At 38.6% G+C, this 16,539-nt stretch overlaps 1 protein-coding gene across 1 annotated transcript; it reads left to right on the top strand.

Annotated features, from left to right (window-relative positions):
- The first annotated feature begins 12,597 nt into the window (after nucleotides 1–12,597).
- LOC114758816 (uncharacterized) lies at nucleotides 12,598–12,945 on the top strand. Its single transcript, XM_028947899.1, has one exon. It carries the CDS (start codon nucleotides 12,598–12,600, stop codon nucleotides 12,943–12,945), a length of 348 nt encoding a protein of 115 aa, XP_028803732.1.
- The last annotated feature ends 3,594 nt before the right edge of the window (nucleotides 12,946–16,539 follow it).

The following is a 16,539-nucleotide window of genomic DNA, read 5'->3' as shown; positions in this document are numbered from 1 at the left end:
TCAATTAGGACCACTTTAGATGGCCTTAGATTCAAGAATACCAAATCTGGAAATTTTGCTTCGCGGGTACTGTTCACGCAGAATTTCCAGAATTTTTGCTCAACTTTGAAAATTCATAATTAATTCTAGAAAAATCCAAATTGAGTGCTTCCAAGTCTCACTGGAAGATCCTTAAGTTAAATTTAAAGGAAAAATAGTTTCAGGAGCCAATTCTACACCGAACAGTACCGGAACTGTACGGAAATCGAAACTCTTCCAAAAGTTCAACACTGTTTCCAGATTTCAAACCCTAACTTTGAAAAATCACCATAAATCGTACACATATCCAAATAAAGTGTTCTACCTATGGATTTAAAGCTCACAGAGTGTACTTTAATCATACAAAATTTCAGAATCAGATACGTATAGTAACTAATTCGAAATAGGCATAAAATCAGGTGCTATAACCATCACATACCTTGTTTTAGAGTTTGATCTGGCTTGGAACCACTTGGCCTTTCTTTCTCCCTCTTCTTTCTCTCTCTAGAAACCATTTTGCAAGACCTTCCCCATGGATTCCTTATGCTTGGATGAAATGGTAGGGAGGGGAGGGGGTATTTATAGAAAAACAGACTGAATTTGGACCGTTGATCTTAAAAATACGTGGCTCGATCTGGACCGTCCATTTTCTCTTTTGATCTTACGGTGACAAGTGTCCTATGACATCATGCTTACCTCATCATAATGACATCATGCTTACATCATCAAGCCACATGTCTTTAATCCGACCGCACACGTGTCTTGCATCCGACCGTACACGTGTCTTCCATCTAGCCGTACACGTAATATTTTCTTTTTCTCATCTAACCGTACACTTGTCACTTTCATGTCCTTTCATCATTTATGGCATTAAAATAGGGAGAAAATAAATGGAAAATTCGTGCAAAAATATTTTCTTAATTATTTCTCCACCTATCATGCCAATCTTGCACCATATCAGATACTTTTCGAGTCCTGACTTACCCTGTACCACCAGGACATGTTCTGACACTATTTTCTCATCTTAATAATTACATATATGGTGCCACCTTAGAGGAGTAGAGGGAAAAATAATTAGCTCTACTGACAGGCTACTTAACCTTACTGAGTCATGCAATAGAGATTTCACTATAACGGGTAGACAAAAGACTGTCTAAAATATTCCCGTACTGCGTTCTGATTTTTATGCTGTCCATAAATATCTTCTGGTGACTCAGCATGATGACTCGTAAGTGTCATGATTACGCTTGATGACTCAGCACGCTGACTCGTCGGTGTCATGATTACGCTTGATGACTCAGCATGCTGACTCAGCATCGTCATGATGACTCTTAGATATTTTCTTTGGTTTTGTCTCCTATTTAGGGGACAAAATTATTTAATATTTAACTGGAGCATTTTATTCAATCCAGAGCTCCAAAAATTCATCCAAAAATATCATAAAATTCCTCATATTCTAGAGAAAATCTGTGAATTTTCTCAGGTCATAACTCAACCTGTAGCTCCACTTAAAAATCATTCTTTAAAATGTCCTTTTTCGGCACAACTGGCTTTTAAGTATTCTTAAAGCCATTTTGCTAGTCTTCTGGGGATGAGACTAATTTTATAATTTTCTATAGTCTCTTAGATCATACATCCCCATTTTATCATAATTTTTTGTTTCCTTATGACTCAAACAATTAAATCTACCTCTACATCTCAAATTGAGCCATAAACTTATAAATTCCTTTTAAGTTACCTCAGGGGTATTTTCGTCATCTCTCTTCACAAGAGTCTTAGAATATTATTTCCCACTTTCTGGGATTTTCTTAGAATTTTCTAAGTACTTTCCATTTTTACCCCTGATGGCCGTAACTTTCTGAATTTACGGTTTTACCCCTGCTTAGGCTCAACCTCATAAAACCATCTCTTTGAGGCCTCTAACTTAACCTTTGGTCTGTATCTAGCCTCTTTTCTCTTTCTAGGCCTTTGAGACTTTACTGGAGCCTCTAACTTTGATTACCCTTTAGTCCCTTAAAACCTTCACTTTGCAGTTTAGTCCCTGAAACTGCTTTAACTTCCTTTCCCATTTTTAGCGCCTCTACTAAAAAGGGGTCTGGTAGCCTATCTCATTCAGGCTATTTCTGATACTTCTAGGCCCACAAATCAAGATGTTACATTTAGGGTCACCAGCTTCTTGTCTTCTTCGTTGAACTCTCTAGGACTCTTGCGTGTTTGCTGTCTGTCTACGGTTTTCATAGGGACATAGTTGCAGTGCTCTATCATGTCCCATAATCCATATTCGGTGGCTTTAATGAAGATTTTCATCCTCATTTTCCAAAATGTATAGTTTTTACCATTAAAGTCTGGCAGTTTGGACGTTGAACACCCTTCCAGTAGCACACTATCTCCGAATCCTGCTATGAGATCTCTCTTCAGACTGTTAAGTCTTTTCTGAAGAGACATGCTTTGATACCAAATGTTAGTGGCAGTCTCACCCAAGAGGGGGGTGAATTGGGTGAGTTAAAAAAATTACGGAATTAAAAATAAATACTATCGAAAACAGAGAGTGTAAGTTTAGGAAGATTTCACCATAGAGAGACAAACACAAGGTTTATACTGGTTCGGTCTTAACCACTTGACCTACGTCCAGTCCTCAGAACACCTCTGAGTATTTCACTATCTTTCAAGATTGATCAGGCTCTTGGCGCCTCAGTACAGTAATTGACTCACTCAATCACTCCCCCTTACTTCCCGTAAGGTTACAAACCCACTCAAGAGTCCACACTCTTGAGTATCACACTAATGTAATTAATGATGAGTGAGTAATCTCTCTTACAGAGTGTATAGATGATAAACATTGACGCTCAGTAAAATTGAAAGAACAGAGTATTGAATGCAATAGTAAATGATCACAGATGGTAGCTCGGGTATTCAATTCCGTTCATTAATGCTTCTTCGCGCCTTTTATAGTTGAGGTTGTTAAGTAATCGTTAGACGGAAGAGCTTCTAGCCGTTGTGACTCCGTTTGTGTGTTTTCCCAGTTACAACGGTTACGCCATTAATGCTTCTGGGCTTCTGACACATTAGGTTACAGGCTATATAATCAACCATTGAAGAGCCGTTGTGATTTCTCTTCGTAATCTGTAACAACACTTTTAACTTCAATAAGTTAATCTTTGCAATGTAAACCCTAAGGTAGAACTGAACAGATGATAAAATGATTATTCATTGTTTTCAGGTGGAATCAAAAAGTCTGTTAATATGCAAAATAACAATCTAGACATTTTTGATCGAAGTGCTGATCGATCACTGGTTGATCGATCAAGTTATCGATAATCAGAGTGAAAGCTTTTTGAATCAGATAAATAAGATTATTAATCAAGTGATGGATCATTGATTTATCGATCAAGTGATCGATAAAATACAGCAGAGACACTTATGCTGATATGTCAACCAGAGAAAGATCAGAGTCACTTTGATTATAAATCACTTAGCAAAATGGTCAAGATGATCATGCATGCTAAAATTAGTTTGGAAGAAAATAGAGAGTTGAATTTGAGAACCATCATAGCTAATTGAAATAGAACTGGAAAAGTAACGTGATCGAACAGTTTATCGAATACTTGTTGATCGATCAGATAATTGATAATTCAAGTGTTACAAAAATGAAACTTCAGTTCATGTTGATCGATCACATTATCGATAAACTCGTGATCGATAATGTTATCGATAAATACCATGTGAAAAGCATTCTGTGAAGAGCAAGGATTAATTGGATTTATCGAATAGGTGATCGATTAGTGAGTGTTTGATCAGGTTATCGATAAACTGTGAAATAAAGATTTTGTTCTGAAGCTGTTTATCGATCATGTTATATGAAAAAGTACTATGTAGAAAGGTTCAATTATCGATAATGTTATTGATAACTTGGTTATAGAAGAACTAAGTATGAGCAATAAAACACTGATTATTGATCATTTGATCGATAACTTGGTGATCGATAAGGTTATCGATCAGCAGCTATGATGAGTACCTGTATTCAGAGAGTTAGCGAACAATGTTTGATCATATTATCGATAAATGAATGATCGATAATGTGATTGATAAATGGTGAAAAATCAATGTACAGAATGAGTATAGTGTATTACCATTTATCGAAGTCTTCATTGATAACTGATTTATCGATCACGTGATCGATAAATGCACTCTGGATTTGGTTCTCTTTATCTGTTACTTGTTCGATTATCTTACATTATCAATCAAGTGCAAACTGTAAACTTGTATAACTTCTACGTTAGCGATAATCGATCATTTTATCGATCAACAGATTATCGAACAACTTATCGATCAAAATATCAGTCATATTACTGGTTTGCACTGACAATTTATCTGATAGCGTATCGATAAATACTTGATCGATCAGATGATGGATCAACACACTGAACTACTTTAATCTAACTTTGTTATCATCAAAACCATAATCCTAACAGCTTATGGGAGCATCGTTAGATCAAGTGCTATGGAAGGTTTTCCATCTATCATTGGAGGGCAAAGCTAGAGAGTGGTACATGAGCCTTCCAAGACACGTAGCTGATGCATATCACAGTTGGGGGAACTTAAGGAAAGCATTCTTGGAGAAATACTTTTCAGCTTCTCGTACTTCATCAATGAGGAAGGAGATCTATTTTGCCAAGCAAGACTATGACGAATCTCTCTATGATTATTGGAATAGATTTCAGGACATGCTTTCAAGATGCCCATATCATCAAATTCCAAATGAACAACTGGTGCAATATTTCTATGATGGGTTAAAGAACCAAGAGAAGGGTATGTTGGATGCTACATCAGGAGGATCTTTGATAGACTCCACTGTTGAGGAGGCCTGGGATTTGATTAAGAAGATGGCCCTAAATCATCAACAATACGGTGTGAGAGATACTAGAGGAGTACACGAGTTGGGAGCTACTTCAGTTCACAATAGAAGAATAGACACTTTGGAATCAAAGGTGGATTTGTTGGAAAGCAAGGTGACCTCTTAACTGTATGTAATCACTGCGGAATTGAAGAATATAAATGTGCATAGACCAGTACCCCCTATGGATATTACTGCCCCTAGTTGTGAGACTTGTGGCTCGGTTATGCATATTTCTAGCATATGTCTAGGCCGTTATGAGGAGGTATCTGCAGTCTACCAAGGCCATCCAAATCAGAAGTGGGACCCTTACTCCAACACTTATAATGAGGGATGGAAGGTAAACCCTCAATTGGGCTGGAGGAATGAAGAGAGTAGACCCCTAAATAGATTTCAGAAGAGTAGAGGAGCTGGTTCATCCTCAAGCCAGTTCCAAAACCAATCTCAAGCCCTAACCATCCCACCTAAAGATGATACCAACCAACTCTTGCACAATATGATGGCCTTAATGAAGGAAGAAAGGGTTGCTAATGCCAATCAGTTCAACTCCATAGTTTCACTGATTTAGCAAGATTCCTCCAAAAATGATGCCAGATTTAGTGCTTTAGAGAAGAGGATGGAGCAATGGGAAACTAAGTCTGATAACATTAACTCCTATGTAACTCAATTATCCAACAACATGAGTGAGCAACAAGCAAGGAGCAGTGGCGCTATTCCCTCCAACACTATTATCAATCCTAAGGGTTTGAATGCCATTACTCTTAGGAGTGGGAAGCAAGTGAACTTTCGAGAAGAGGAGGATGAAGCTATCGATGAGGAAATCTTGTGTGATGAGCTACCACCATCATCTACATAGGTCAAGAATTCTAAAAGCTCCAAGGAGATGAGGTTAAGGCGGAAGGGATTCCCCAAAGAACATGACAGCAAGGGTAAAACTGAGGAATCTGAACCAAGCAAGCATAGAACCTTAAGCAAGAAAGGTAAGGAGGTAAACATCAATGAACTACCTTTTCCTCAGTCTTATTTGAAAAATGTCAAAATGGGTAAAGAAAGGCAAGATCATGAATTGCTTGAGACCTTTAGGAAAGTAGAAGTGAACATACCCTTGCTTGACCTGATTAAAAAGATTCCTAAATATGCTAAGGTCTTAAAAGAATTATGTACTCAAAAGAGGAGATTTAAACCTAATGAAAGAGTCCAATTACCCTCTAATGTGTCTGCATTTTTTAAACCACAAATTCCTGTGAAATGTCAAGACCCTGGATCTTTCACTATCCCTTGCACTATAGGAAAGGTTACTATAGGGGGAGCCCTGTTAGATCTAGGTGCAGCCATTAATGTCATGCCCAAGTCTGTGTACACCTCTCTAGGAGTCAAGACTCTTAAGTCTACTACTGTTGTGCTCCAACTAGCTGATAGGACTATTAGGTATCCTGAGGGATTATAGAAGACAGTCTAGTCCAAGTTAAGGGATTGGTTTTTCCTGCTGATTTTTTTGTGCTTAACATGTCTTCTGAACTTGTAAATGACACTACACTCATCCTTGGTCGACCTTTCTTAAGGACTGCTAATACCATGATTAGCATGAAAGAGGGCACCATAACAATGGAGGTGGGTGATAATAAAGTTTCTTTTAACATGTATGAAGCAATAAAACATCCTTATAAGGACTATTCACTTTTGGGGGGTTAACATGATAGACATTGCTGTTGAGGATGCTTGCTCTGAAGTTGAATTGCAAAATGACTCTTTCTATTCTGATCTTTACACTGATGATTCTATTGATGAGAATGAATCCATTTCTTCCTTTTTATCTCTTTACTCTGCACTTTCTACTTGTTCATGTGGTGGTGATGTTACATGCCTTGATTGTACTGTGGTTAATTGCATGCTTTCTATCCCACATACATTTTCTCTTTCCTCCCTTGACTCCAAGTTGGACTGTGATTCCTCTATTGTCAGTGATGATTCCCTTGGGGAAAGGTTTCCTGTTGTTGTTTCAGATATGGAGGAAGATGTCATGGAGAAGAATCCTTTTAAGGCGGTTGCTGTAGATCAACTAGAAGTTGGTTCAATGCTTGGAGAGGAAGTTAACTGTAAGGCTGAGGAACTATCATTGGTTGAAGGAAAAGGGAGTAATCTGTTCTCTCTTGAACTTCATAAATTGATTCCTTCTATTGTGCAACCACCTACACTTGACTTGAAACCCCTACCCCCACTTTGAAATATGCTTTCCTTGAGTTTAATGAACAATTACCTGTTATTATAGCTAACTTACTGTCTAAGGGTGAGGAAGAGAGACTCTTATCTGTTTTGAGGGAGCATAGAAGGGCAATAGGTTGGACTTTAGTGGACATACCCGGAATCAGTCCTACTGTTTGCACACATAGGATTCTGCTAAGTGAGGAATCAAAACCAGTGAGACAACCCCAAAGACGATTGAACCCTCTCATAATTGATGTAGTTAAGAAAGAAATTACTAAACTGTTAAGTGCTGGGATAATATATCCAATTTCTGATAGTAAGTGGGTCAGTCCGATGTATGTTGTGCCAAAGAAGAGTGGGGTAACAATAGTAAGGAATGAAAGGGATGAGTTAATTCCTACAAGGGTGCAAAATTCATGGCGTGTGTGCATAGACTATAGGAGACTTAATGATGCAACACATAAGGATCACTTTCCCATTCTCTTTATTGACCAAATGTTGGAAAGACTGGCTGGTAAATCACATTATTGCTTCTTAGATGGCTTTTCCGGCTATTTTCAGGTACCCATAGCCCCCGAGGATCAAGACAAAACCACCTTCACATGCCCCTTTGGTACCTTCACTTATTGAAGGATGCCATTTGGGCTGTGCAACGCTCCAGGCACCTTTCAAAGGTGTATGATGGCAATTTTCAGTGACCTTTTAGAGCACAATATGAAGGCTTTCATGGATAATTTTACAGTTTATAGGGAGAGTTTCGATCAATGCCTAAATAGCTTAAGGTAAGCTCTATAGAGATGCATAGCCAAAAATCTTATTTTAAACTTTGAGAAATGTCATTTCATGGTGGGCAGTGGTATAGTCTTAGGTCACCTCATTTCTAGCAAAGGGATTGAGGTTGACAAAGCAAAAATTGAAGTTATCTCATCTTTGCCATACCCCACCTGTCTTAAAGATTTGAGATCTTTTCTTGGGCATGCAGGGTTTTATAGGCGCTTTATTAAAGATTTTAGTAAAGTTGCTTTGCCCCTTTCTACTCTTCTTAAAAAGGATGTGGAATTTAATTTTGATGAAAAATGTAGACATGCCTTTGATACTCTCAAGTCTATGCTAGTTTCGCCTCCTATTTTGACTGCACCCAACTAGAATTTACATTTTGAACTCTCATGTGATGCTTCTAATTGTGCAATGTGGTGCTATGCTTGGCCAGAAGGAAGAGAAGCGATCTAGAGTCATAGCCTATGCCTCTAAAACACTTGACCCAGCTCATGTCAACTATACCACTATTGAGAAAGAAATGTTTGCCATTGTATTTGCTTTAGATAAGTTTAGACAGTATCTAATCAATTCTCGAGTGGTTGTGTATACAGATCATACAGCTGTCCGCTATCTACTCAAAAACCCACAATCTAAACCAAGATTGATCAAATGGGCTTTACTGCTTCAAGAGTTTGACATTGAGATTAAGTATAGAGCTGGGGTAGTGAATCAAGTAGCTGACCACCTGAGTAGGCTACCAGAGGATACAAGGGGAGTAGACTCTCCTGACTTGACTTGTGACTCTTTTACTGATTCAGCTTTATGTTCTTTGGTTATTATAGAGCCTTGGTATGCTAATATTGTCAATTATCTCATGTCTGGACTCACTCCTCCCTTTATGTCAAGATTTCAGGCACAAAAGCTTCGTAGTGAGTCAAAGTACTATATATGGGATGCCCCTCATCTGTGGAGGATATGCAGTGATCAAGTGATACAGAAGTGTGTGCTGGAGGAGGACTTTGACCCTATTATTTTAGCTTGCCATTCCATGGTTTGTAGAGGTCATTTTAGTGCACGGAGGACATCTAGGAAAGTCTTAGATTCAGGATTTTATTGGCCTACCCTTTTCAAAGATTCTTTTACATTTTATAGATCTTGTGACAAGTGTCAACGATTTAGGGGGTTAGGAAAAAGACATGAGATGCCTCAACAGCCCTTACTGTTTTGTGAGATTTTCGATTTTTGGGGGATTGACTTTATAGGACCCTTTCCTTCTTCCTTGGGTTTTGTATATATTTTATTAGCTGTAGATTATGTATCCAAATGGATTAAGGCTATACCTTGGAGAAAAGATGATGCCCCTACTGTTCATATATTTCTTAAATCACACATTTTCTGTAGGTATGGGATCCCTAGAGCTGTAGTGAGTGATCGGGGAACACATTTTTTTAATAGGATAGTCAACAATATGTTGTCCAAATTTGGTGTCACTCATAAAGTCTCCACTGCCTATCACCCCCAAACCAATGGTCAAGCTGAAATTTCAAATAGAGAGGTAAAGCATGTTCTGGAGAAAATGGTGAAACCATCCAAGAAAAATTAGAGCTTACGTTTGGAAGAAGCGCTGTGGGCTTACCGGACTGCATATAAATCTCCCATTGGCATGTCCCCTTATCGCCTGGTGTCACACCTTCATTTTAAACCCCATTATATGTCCTTTAGAACCATTTGGAATCGTTACATGATGTTCAAAGTAGGTAAAAACCAAGATTTAAAATTTTGATTTCGGTTACTATTCATGTAACCCCTAAAAATCGGGTCAACTTTGAAAAATCATAACTAATTGTATAAAAATCAAAATAGAGTGGTTCTAAGTCTCATGTGAAGCTTATGAAATTCTCTACATAGGAAAAATATCCACAGGTGTTTATTTCTTACAGATCAATACCAATTTCCACGCAATTATGTACTATTCATTTGGTAAATTCTGAAATTTCCAGTATTTTTATCCAACTTCGAAAGGGCATAACTCTTTCTACAAAATTCCAAATTTAATGATCTACCACTTGATTTAAAGCTAAAAATGTGATCTATTAGTCTGCCAAATTTCAAATCCAGATTCGAATATTTTCTATTTATTTCGTATGCACCAAGCTTGGTCCATTTTTAGTCAAAGGTTATCCCCTAACTACCTTTGTAATGACTCTTTCATAACCTTTTACCCATCCTTAGTTATTGGAGGCTTAATACAAGCTTGAACATACATTCTACTATGCTTTCACATATTTAAACATAGACATACATGCTTGGCTCCTCTTAGGAGCTATTATCCAACAAACATTTCCAAAGTCATAATATTACATAACAAGTTCCAAAAATTTACACTAGGGTACATTAATTGTTCATTAGGTCTCCGGGACAATTTCTTTGCCTTTGCCCTTGCTTGAACTCCCTCCTAGGTGGTGTTAAACATAAGAGTGAGATTTCAAAGAAATCCCAATAGCACAGAATCACAATTTTCATGCATTCCTGCAAACACTACGTGCAATGCTTTTGTGCAGATATCTTGTTCATATGTTCATGCTTTTATGCCATGGAAAGTAAGCTATCATACACATATTCAATGGACATAATGCCAAGGCAACATAATTCAAACATTGCAATCAACATTTGCAATAAAGCTTAGTCACATCACGGCATACATTGCACACATTCACATTAACACATCAATGTAAGCAAGAAAACAATCAAAGTGTAATTCAATGCTACCTTTTGGTACTTGGTCCTTGATTTCCTTTAAGTTCAAGATGTTTTCTTGAGGATTTGGCAAGGTACCTATCAAACCAACACCAAGGCCAATCATTCAACAATTATTCAAACACATTCTCTATTACTTAAACATTAAACCCTTCTTTCTTGGGATTTTTGGCCTAATTGTTTTCCTTTTGATTCAAGAAACCTCCTTGGCCATTCCTACATGGTTTTTCATGTAGAATTCAAATATCAAATCAAATTTTACAAAATCAAATTCCTTCCTTAAGTTCTGGTCAAAACAGAAACGAATTTCATAAGGAAAAAATGTCAAAATTTCCAACTTTGATTTTTAATGCTTCCAAATTCAATTCCTCCACATAACCCTACACAAAAACGCCCAAGGAGTTCAATGAAAGCATCAAAACTTTCAAAATCCAATCATAAGTCCATATATTCAAGATGGCTGAACACTTCCTCTTAGGTTCATAAATTTTCATATTTGATTCCAATGAATTTGAACATACTTCCTTAGCATAATCCTACATACCATCACATTTTAAGTCCATTGGAACCATTAAAACTTATTGAAACAATTCCTACCCTTGAGTTCTTGAGTTGGCTGAACTGAAAAGTCATAGTTCATAGGGTAATTTCTTCCATAACCCATTCAAAACGCACCAAACATCAACAACACAACTCATACTCAATTTGCTATCCTTTCCTAGCACTTCCAGCACAACAGAATTGAAACAGCACTTCCCCCTCAAATAAGTCACGGTTTGACCATGGAAAAAGCATCAAATTAAAGCCTAAACATACCTCAAAGAGTCTTGGATTAAAGCTTGATGAATAACCTTGGATTGGAGGTGCTTTGAGGAGTGTTTGGAAGCCAAGAAGAAAATTGTGCAGAACCTCCCCTCTATTGTCCCATTTCTGTCCGAATTTTGGATGCCTTGTGGGGGTATTTATATAGCTCATTTGCTGCCCAAAAACCTGCCCTTGGGCAGCTATTTCTGCCCCAAATTAAGTGCTAAGGTCGGCCAAAATGAAGAACCAATCCTAGCCACACATTCTTTGACTCACTTTCCAAGAGAGTTGATCTAATGGTTGAAAATTTGCCCAGCACACAAGCCAGCTGTTCTGATCAGGGTGAGCACAAATTTGGGCCTTGTTGGATGCTAACTAAATGTTAAAAACTGGTTAGGAAGTAATGGAATTAGTTAGGGTAATTTAAAAATTCATTCGGTCACATAATACCCGATTTCTTGCCCTCTACTAGGAAAAATAGCTAAGGGCTTCAAAAATTCTATTTCTTTTCATGATAATTCCCTATTTATTCCAAGAGTGTGATCTGGAAGTTTTGGGAATTTTTCAAGATCTCTAGATATTTATTTCACATTTTCTCCGAAATCGGGTCCTTACCGATAGGAATTCAGAAATAAATTCCCCATAAATTATTTCCTGTATTTCCAATGCTTGGAAACAATTTTATAAATTCATATATATTCCTAGGGAGTGTATCCATATTTTTCCTTGGATTTTTGGAGTCCTTAGGTAATTAAAATAATTTTATCACTTTAATTTCCCTTTATTTTTCCCTATTTTCCCAAAAATAATTATTTTTTTGGAATTTTCACCAAAATTTATTTTGGGCTATTCTCACTCCTAAAACATCATGTGTGACTCAAAAACCTCTAATTTCATTTTTTTTTTCTATTTTTAGGTAATTTTTGGAAACTTTTTCCAAAATTACCGTTTTGCCCCTAGGGACCCGATAAAGTCGGTTTCGTCCCATTTTGGGTTTTCATGCTTTACTCATACCTTATGCTTATCGATCATATCTCATTTTGCACACTCCCATTACTAGGGTTCCAAATTTTGGGATGTTACACCTGGTTTTTGGGAAAGCTTGTCATTTGCCAGTGGAGCTGGAGCACAAGGCATACTGGGCAGTCAAGTAGTGCAACATGGATATCGAGTCTTCTGGTATGGAACGGAAGCTGCAATTACAAGAGTTAGAGGAGATTCGACTTGAGGCTTATGAGAACTCTAGACTCTACAAGGAAAAGACTAAGTTGGTGCATGATCAGGGTATCCTGCGGAAGAACTTCCAAGAGGGTAACCGAGTATTGTTGTATAAGGCCCGGTTCACTTTCAAGCAAGGAAAATTCAACACCAGATGGGATAGACCACACACAATCACTAAAGTGCACAACTTTGGTATGGCGGAGCTCCTACATGAAGAGACTGGGGCTAGACTCAAAGTCAACGGCCATCTACTGAAGCTCTACCATGAAAATCAGAAACCTCCTTAATTCCCAAGTCATTTCTTTCCTTCATTCATTTACGTGCTTTTGCCTGATTATTGTTCTTGATATGTTTTATGCATTAGTATGTTGAATGAGTGTGGGGGAGAAACCCATTTTAGTAGTTTAGTTTAACGTAGTTGTTGTTTAAATTCAATAAGACCCCCCTCCTAGTTCTGATCTCTCCCTTCTCCTTATGTATTGCAAGTGATGAAATATGTGATTTAAATTATTAGAGAAAGCTTGCTTGTGTTGTTCTGTATTATCATGCACTTATTGAGCACCGTTTTGATATCTTTTGGTGCACCTTAAAGTTTTTGAAGTATCCAGCTGCCTCTGTTGTTTGTGTGTTGTGTTTCTCTGCTGTTATGTTGATTCTGTGATGTTTGTGAGTCTCTGGCTACTTTTGCCACGGCAAAGTAGCCTTGTGTCTCTTATGTTGCTCTCGGTGACCTTTCGCCTCAGTGAACTTCTGCCTTTGCCACGGCGAATCCTCCTTTCTTCCTTTGCTTTCGCCGCGGCTAAGCCGCCGCTTCAGCGCAGTTTATTTTTCATTTTAACCCTATTTTCCATGTGAAATCCCTACTTTACCCTCCATTTCTGCCAACCCACTCACTTCTCTTAAATCCATTTCTGTCTTTTCCCTTCCCCATCCCATTAAACTCCTACATCCCCACTATGCTTTCATTTTTCAGAAACCGTCATCCCCCCTCTCTATATTCTTTCAGTTACTCCTTACAACGCCCACACCTTCAAATCCTCTCCAGTGCCCCTCTCCCTCTTTTCTCTACTCTCATTCTCCCTTTTCTCTTCACCTTTCTAACCTCTTCATCACTCTCATTTCTCTCTTTCTACCCTCTGCTCTCATTCAGCGATCTGTGCTTCTGCCTTTCACTTGCTGTGCTGGAGCACTCCTTCCCTGGTTGCAGTATGAACCTCTTTTTCCTTTGCTCTTTCTTTGGTTTTAGTTTGTTTTTAGTTTTGGTCTGTTGGTCTCTATTCTTTTTTGTTGGTTAGTTGTTGGGTTGGGTTGTTTTACGTTCAGTTTTTAGTTACGTAGCTCTTAGGCTATCTAATGATTCATGGTGCATTTTGTTTTTCTTTGATTCTCTTACTCAATTTTGAAAGTTTTTGGTAAAATTGAAAACCTATGAATCATTACATAGCCAATTGCTATTGCCTGGGTGGTTAATTCTGGTTTTTCTGGGGTAGTGTTCGTTGCTGTCTGTTTGGTCTTTGTTTAGTGTATTTTGTTTCTTGTGTTTAGAGTATGCCTCGTACTAAGAACCCTACGCCTATGTCTGAATTTGATTCTAGGGATGAGTATACTTTTGAGGAGTTATATCAAAAGATCGACCAAAGACCTCTCATCAAGGAGCAACCTTTTCCTTTAGACCCCCCTGATCACCCTTTTGTCCGCTAGCTCCATGCCTCCCAATTGACCGGTTTGGTCCAAGAACGTTCTATAGGCAATGACGCTTTTGTTTGCCATTTTTACACCTATGCCCTATTTCATGGCTCCATGATCGTCGACTTTCGTAATGTCCTTGTCCGTCGTTCCTTTACCGCTAAAAACATCCGTTTCTATTACCGCCTTTCCCCTTGTCGCCATTCAAGTTATTCGGCTTACAAAGACAACTACCCTTTTGATGATGTGGTCCAAACCTTGTGTCATAACGGAGCCACTTGGCATCGCCCCTGCACTACTGAGCAATACCTTAAGCGATCCGAGTTCCAACCTGAGGCTCGCCCTTGGCTACATTTTGTCTGCAACAACGTAGTACCCACCACCCACCTAGCCAATGTTCCTAAGTGCCAAGCCCTTTACATCTACCTTTTCATGACTGGGTGATCCTTTGATGTAGCCGACACCATTTACTCAGCCCCCCATGAAGCTATCAACACCCCCAAACTCACCAACAGCATCATTTTTCCCCACCAATGTCCCTGAGTACAATAATGACAGCTAATTTGAGCCAGCCCCTTTGTTTCGATATGACTGCCTTAAACAGCCTGTCATTGGACCACCTCTACCCATCCACCCTGTTTATGATGTTGGCGCAGCGCATGCAGCCGGTATACCAGCTCTTAAAGGCTAAGAAGGACAGGAAGATCCAGAAGCTCCTGAGCCTGTCACCTTGGATGCCCTGGCTGATGATATCGATGAGCTGGCAGACCATGTCCACCAGTTGTGAGTCACCCTCCTCCCCGAGATGAAGAGGCAGAAGGACCGCAATGCTCTTTATGATTGAGACTGATGTTACCGCCGTCGTGTGGATGCTCTAATTGCTGACCGGTTGAACTTCCTCCTACCTCTCGAAGAGGAAGACCCTAAAAGCGGAGCTGGGACATCTGGAGCGGGCACTTCTGGTACAAGACCATCTGGGTCTGGGGAAGATGATACTGGGACGTAGCAGTAGTTCTTTCTTTGTGTTTTGTTTTGTTTCTTGTTCTTTATGCTTGTTTTGAGTCGGTGTCGCTGGTTACTTGTTAAGCTTTTTGGTATTTTTATTTCTGTGATACATTGGATGTTGTTTAACTGTTTGGCTACTGATGGCCTTTTCATTTTGCTGTTACAATTACATTGGTCCCAACTGCTATTTTCCTTATCCTCTTTGTTTTGCATGCAACCTATCACCTTCTCCCTTCTTCTTGTAAATTCGATGTGTTGTGCTTCAATTTCAATTGGACTTCACAACTTCCGGTTCATTTTGTGTTTTGTTTGCCTGTATCGGTTTAAACATTGAGGACAATGTTGTGTTTAAGTGTGGGGGAGGGACCTCTATTTTTGATTTCAGCAAGTGCTTCATCATGCATCCATTCTGACTCTTTAGGTGTTCTTAAGATACTCATCTGTGGAATTTTTGAAGTCTTTGAGGTTAACTTTCAAGGAAGTTTGAAAATTCCATTGCATTTTGTCTCTCTATTAACCTTCGCCGTGGCAAACTCCTTATTTCACTGCGGCAAAGCGCTTCTTTCTCTTTTAGTTTTATTTCCCGGCCATACTTCGCCGCGGCCAACCTATGTTTCGCCGTGGCGAAGCAGGCCTGTCGCTAGGTTTTGATTTTTGGTTAAGGTTCGCCACGGCAAACCCCTTCGTTGGCCGCAGTGAAGCAAAAAAAAAAAACCTTAAATGCTTTGCAATTTCATTTTTCTTCCTCTGGAAATCCTCCTAGCTTAGATTCTTAATACTCCTGCATTTTTAAAATTATTGGAAATTCAAAATCATACTTGTGCTTTTAGAAAACCTACCCATACTTTTAAATGATGGTTAAACTTAGACTAGTCATTCCCCACTGTTTTTGACAAAGAGTAATTGAGGGTATGCTTTGAAAATAGGATTATGCGCTTTTAAACCTTCAGATTGATTAATTGAGATACTAGCCTTGTTGGAAGGATATTTTGGCCTTAATTTGTTAAATTGTGTGAACCTGTTTAGTTTCATATTTGTCTAGAACTTGTTCTAATTCTTAATCAAAGCTTGATGAGTCAACATATTGTAAACATGATAGAGGCATTCGTTTCCAAACCCTTACTGTCCAAACACAAACCCAAACACCTTACCATTGCCAACCCCTTTGGACCTACACTTTGAGTACATGC

The sequence above is a fragment of the Neltuma alba genome, unplaced genomic scaffold (assembly GCF_004799145.2).
Source record: "Neltuma alba isolate B1F8T4 unplaced genomic scaffold, ASM479914v2 tig00010755_pilon, whole genome shotgun sequence".
Classification (NCBI taxonomy): Eukaryota; Viridiplantae; Streptophyta; class Magnoliopsida; order Fabales; family Fabaceae; genus Neltuma; species Neltuma alba.
The sequence above is the reverse complement of the archived record's forward strand: the minus strand, read 5'-3'. Positions and strand labels throughout refer to the sequence as shown.

Coding starts and splice junctions, on each gene's coding strand:
- LOC114758816 (XM_028947899.1), top strand. CDS start 12,598: ATGGATATCGAGTCTTCTGGTATGGAACGGAAGCTGCAATTACAAGAG.